This window comes from Dromaius novaehollandiae, chromosome 1 (assembly GCF_036370855.1).
Source record: "Dromaius novaehollandiae isolate bDroNov1 chromosome 1, bDroNov1.hap1, whole genome shotgun sequence".
In the NCBI taxonomy this organism is placed as follows: Eukaryota; Metazoa; Chordata; class Aves; order Casuariiformes; family Dromaiidae; genus Dromaius; species Dromaius novaehollandiae.
Window position 1 is genome coordinate 86,367,036 of NC_088098.1, and position 5,283 is coordinate 86,372,318.

The 5,283-nt window shown below is 41.8% G+C and overlaps 1 protein-coding gene across 3 annotated transcripts in view; it reads right to left on the reverse strand.

The window, feature by feature from the left end:
* The window catches only part of LOC112993889 (alpha-2-macroglobulin-like), a 40,474-nt gene that overhangs the window by 34,178 nt on the left and 1,013 nt on the right, over nucleotides 1-5,283 (reverse strand). For all 3 annotated transcript variants that reach the window (XM_064518576.1, XM_064518581.1, XM_064518583.1), the window contains exon 2: nucleotides 716-899. In XM_064518576.1, the coding sequence (XP_064374646.1) occupies nucleotides 716-899 (184 nt within the window). The remainder of the gene's footprint in view (nucleotides 1-715; nucleotides 900-5,283) is intronic.

Here is a 5,283-nt window from a genome sequence, read left to right on the forward strand (position 1 = left end):
GTTCATCTCCTTTATCTCAGGAAAGTCTTCTCTTTCCCTCAGGGATTGTTACAATGATAGATCTTCCACCACTTCCTTGCATCTTCTCCATGCTTCTCTTGCCTCTTCTACCATACTGGAAGCCTTTCTCCTTCTTTCATTCATACTCTTTCCTCAGAGAAATATTCAAGCTGATCTTGCTCCATCCTACGATTTATGAAAGTAGAAGTCATTCCAAATTCCAAATCTTTCGAGGGGTGGGACCAGTTGCTTACATTATCCCACCAACAAGCCATGGGTGCTGCAGGGAACAATCATGAATGACACCCAGGAAGAGAAGATGACCTCGTGGACTTTACTTTCTTTAACCACTTCCACAACTTCTAGAGTTCTCATTCCACCTCATTATTTTTCCTCTGAGGCTTATGCAGAAAAACAAACTAGCTCTGCTTTAAAGTCAGTCAAAATTCTGGGAGTGAAGCATTCCAAAAGAGTTCCCTAAGCCCTGCATGCACGAAAACATTATGTGGGGCATAGAATTTGGTAATGGTGGAAAATTGTTTCTCACAAGGCTACCACAGTCAGTTGTCCATATCAAATCTATATTTTGCTTGGCTTAGCTTAGAAGTCTCTGACTGCAATATGTCTTTTCTTTTTAATTTCTGAAACTGTTTAGTTCTACCATGTCATTTTAGTTAAACACAGGGCAATCAGCCCATAAAAATGAGGTACTCACAGAGAAAGGGATACATGTGAACAAATCCTTCTCTGACACCATATCATCAATCAAGCTCCTGTTTTCCCCTTGGTACTCCATCGTGGCACTCAGCATCACAGACTCATTCAGGTGGGTCAGCTGAACACAGATTTTCTCAGGAGCACCAGTGCGTATCAGAAAAGGTAGTAGCACCATGTACTGCCTAGGAAGAGGTGGGAAGAAAGGATCAGAAATGTGAAACAGTATTAATGAAAGGAATTTAACAAATTGGCAACCTAATCCATACTATCCCTGTGGGCCGCAGTACATATAGACATGAACATTCATTTTATTTTGTGCTTATACATATTAAACTGCCTAACTAAACTGCCAGTTAGCCTAAAAGCAGGAAAATGTTTGAAGTAGAAGGAACAATTTCTATGCTAATAGAGAGTCCTTTATAAAGGATGTTTTGTTCAGCTTTGTAGCAGGGAGTAAGGGTGACTTGAAAAGTTACAGGTTGTTAATTTATTTTTGTATATCCCACAATATCCTATTGAGAATCAAAGGCATTAGCTAAAATAGGTCAGAAATTCATCAGTTTTAGGGTTGAAAAAAATACCTGCTTCTCTGGATGCTCCTGTCTTTGCCTACCTGGCTTTACAAACCTTTTTCAGGCTGAGCAAAAATGTGTGTGTTTACAGTTTTGGACCTTATTAAGATGAGCATAGAAAGGATTTCGAAGAGTAGTGGTTTATTACAACACAAGTGTATTTGCATTTTCAAAGAGCTTTTGACAAAGAACCTCACAAAACACCCTTAAACTAAGCTTCCATGCTATAAAAGAGATCCCTTCATTATTTTGTATTTTGTATTAATAAATCCATTTATTAATTCTGATCTGATTTAATGATTGGTAAAAAATAGGATGAAAAGGGTATGAACAAATAGTGCAATTGCACAGTGGAAGATGGTTACCTATGAGAATCTCAGGAATCTATATTAGGATCCTTGTTGTTCAGTAGACTGCTAAATAGTCTGAAAAGTACAATATTCTGATAATTATCCAGGGTAAGAAAACATCTAAAATTGACTTAGATCAGTTGTGGAAAACCCTTATCATATTGTGGGACTGCATAGCAAGAACTGCAAATGAAAATCAGTGTTCCTAACGGGAAAATAATGAATACAGGAAGAGAAAAACACCCCAACTGTGTATAGTCATGTTTATCACTAAGTGGGCTGTTACCACTTAGAGATGAGCCCTATGGGTCACTCTAAGAAAATGTTCATTCAGTGTGGATGGACAAAAGGACTTTTGCCATTGTTTAATTATAAAGTACATCAACATCTTGAATATGGTGTGCTGTGTTGCTCCCATTTCAAAAATGGATTTAGTAGGAGAGCTACAGAGAAAGATGGCAAAGATGATGTGAAGTCTGGAACAATTTCCATACAAGGAAACACTGCATAGATTGAGACTCTTCAGCCTGGGAAAAGGCATGATGGAAGCTATAACGTCATGATTTGCACAAACATGACTTAGCACGAGCTAAACAACACTGGGTGAAAATATTAAGCAGCTGGCTTAGAGCAAATAGAAGGAAGCACAAGCTTTTTCACCAAGTACAAAATTAAATTGAGGAATTTAATGCTACTAGGTACTATAAAGCCCTAAAGTATAGTTCTGGCCAGCCTGTGGATCTTGAGGCCCCTGGTGCTCTCAAGCAGCCCAAGAATGGCTCACATACCCAGGCTACATTATGTGATGAACAACAGGGCTGTACTGACAAAGAGGATTCTGCATAATCTTTGTCTTTGGGTCAGGGACAAAAGGATACTGTAGGTGCCACTCACTTGGATGACTGGGGCCCTACCTGCATGTCCCCCTAAGTGCAGGTCCTTAAAAAAGTTGCTACTCCACACCTGCCAATTACTCCAGGAGCTCTCCAAGGTACACTGCATGTAACAGCATCAGATGCATAAAGATTTTGGTATGAGGCTTACAAGAGCAAGAAGGTCAGTTACTCCTGGTATGAAGGTTACCAAAAATGGCCTGGATAAATGCCAAGAAAGGCTAGAAAACACAGCAGCACAAGTTTAATCCCTGCCACAGGAAGACCTTAAATCACTGATTGGTAGAAGCTCCAGAAAGGCAAAGAAGATGGAAAACTCATTTGCACAGTACCTTGCTCCTGAACTCTGTCCCTCAGGACCTATGACTGACCACTGGTGCAGGCAGAATACAGACCTATATGGTCCTCTGGCTTGATGCAGGCTCACTTTTATGGATCTGCTATTCCTCTTTCCCTGGGCAAATCCAAATTCTCTAGCAGCAGCAGCAGCAGCAGTTCCTGGCGGCAATTAAATCAGTAGGGTATGTTCATCACTGCGTGTATGGGAGGAAACCTGTGGTCAGGACTGCTCACACTGCTTTGCCAGAATCCCTTCAGTAGGGAAGGCTGATGTGCACTTTGCCAGATGGTTAGAAAGAATATTCTGTAAAGATCACACAGTCACAAGTGACCTAGGAAAAAGCATGGTGATGTCAGGTACTAAGAGCTTTGTTGAGGGATGGGAGTCATACCTAGGGCAGAAGAGCAAAGAAATGGTCTTTCACAGGACTGAATGTACTCAGGGAGAGCTGATGTGAGAAGTGTAGAAACTGAATGTTCTTCTTTCAGCCCTGGGGAGAGATATAGTGGAGTCCATCTAGAGCGACATTATTGCCTGGGTTTTGAGCTTTTGGGAAGGCAGTAGAATTCAGACAGTGCCTCCAACTCCCTCACAACTAGGCCATGGGTTAAAGTGTGGAGAGGGGCCAGGAGGCAACTCTGGCCAGTAGGTGCAGCTGCAGAGTCAGTGAAAGAAGGGACCTCCAACCACCCAGGGAATGACTTACAGATTGCGATTAAGCTGTTCTGATTAGCTATTTGCTCCAATCCTCCCCTTCCTGCACAGTATCCTCACCATAGCTTCACTCTGTGCCTTCTTCCCCTAATCTCATCTTCCCTACTCTGTGTCAGTGGCACTGTCAATATGACCATAATGCTCAGTCTACTGAAGGGACAGTGTGACCTAGTTCATGTGGAATTTGGCCTCATTCCTCTTCCTGTTCTCTATTTCACTAGAAATTTGGCCAACATGAAAAATATCCCCCTACATCAGCTTTCCTGTCTTTGAAACAAGGATATGAAATATGCTGTTTATACAGCTCCTTTTAGCTGCCTTGGGATGTGTTGGTGAAAAGGGTTATCTAAATTAAAATACTGTGAGAGCTTTAAATAGCTTGGGTCACATAGTCCAAATATGGACATTCCAGGACAAAATGCTTTTGACTACCAAAAGAGACCTCACAAGCCTTGCAGCATGCAGCTCAGTATTCTGAAAACAGAGGCAGTGAGAAAGTAGCTCACTATTATGAAAATAGAGAAAGTGGCTGATGCAAAAATGAGGGTTTTGTTGATACAGAGAAGTTACCCAGCACAAACTCCCAACCAAAGAAGCCAGTGGATTTCATCAGTTCCCAGTCTTACTCCACACCTGCCAATTCACGTAACATCATAAGCTTGCATTCTGACCATGTGCAATATATTCACAAGCATGCACCTTACATTGTAAAATAACTTGAATTCGCAGCCACATATCAGAACAGGAGGACAATGCCTCCTGTTGAATTCTACCAGAAAAGATCCAGAATAAAAAAGAATAAAATCATACAGTCCATATGTCACAAAATCATAAAAGTGTTGGTTGAAAGGGCCCTCTGGAGATCTTAAGCCCAACTTCTCCTTTGGAACATGATTGTTGTGAAGACCTCCATGGATGGAGATTTCACTGTCTATCTGGATGACCTGTTCCAGTGCTGCACTAACCTCCTGGTGAAGAAGTTTTTTTCTAGTATTTAAACTAAACTTTAATTGTCTCTCCTATGCAACCGGACACATCTGAAATGCAAATAGCACCAACTTCTGCTCAAAAAGAGGCTATCACTCTGCTTGTGCAGGGCACAGGAAGCAAGTCTTAGTTAGAAGCTTCATCTTATATTGATTGGAAGGTATTCAGTTCAAGAGAAGCTTTCCTTTTCTGTTATGCACATCATCTGACCAATCCAGCAGCACTTAAACCAGTCAGAATCAAGTGTGAGAGAGATCCATTACTCTCACACCTACTTAGCAATTCACTGCTTAGACTCCATCACCTCCATAGACTGCCCAGCTGTTCACTTTGCTCTGTTTCCTATCTTAATTCTGTGGATCTCAACTATATTTCTATTTCTCCCCCATCTCTCTTCTCAGTCCTTCCTCTCTTCTCCCCTCACAAAATGATGCTCAAGTCAGACAAAAAGAGCAGCACATTTCTCATAGGAGGAGAGGACTGAGTGGTATGGACTCATTCCCTTTCCACCTGATCTTGGGCAGGGATATCATCAGATTGCTGTGAGAAGATCAGAGAGCTCTGCCTGACCCCAAAGCAGCCTTGGCTGCCTGATCTACCCCAGGACCAGCCAAATAGGGCAGATGAACAACCAGAGGTTGATGTTACTCTGTGAGTCGAAAGTCTTTCAGCTCTGAGTCAGCCACCACTTCACCTCTGACCACACAGTA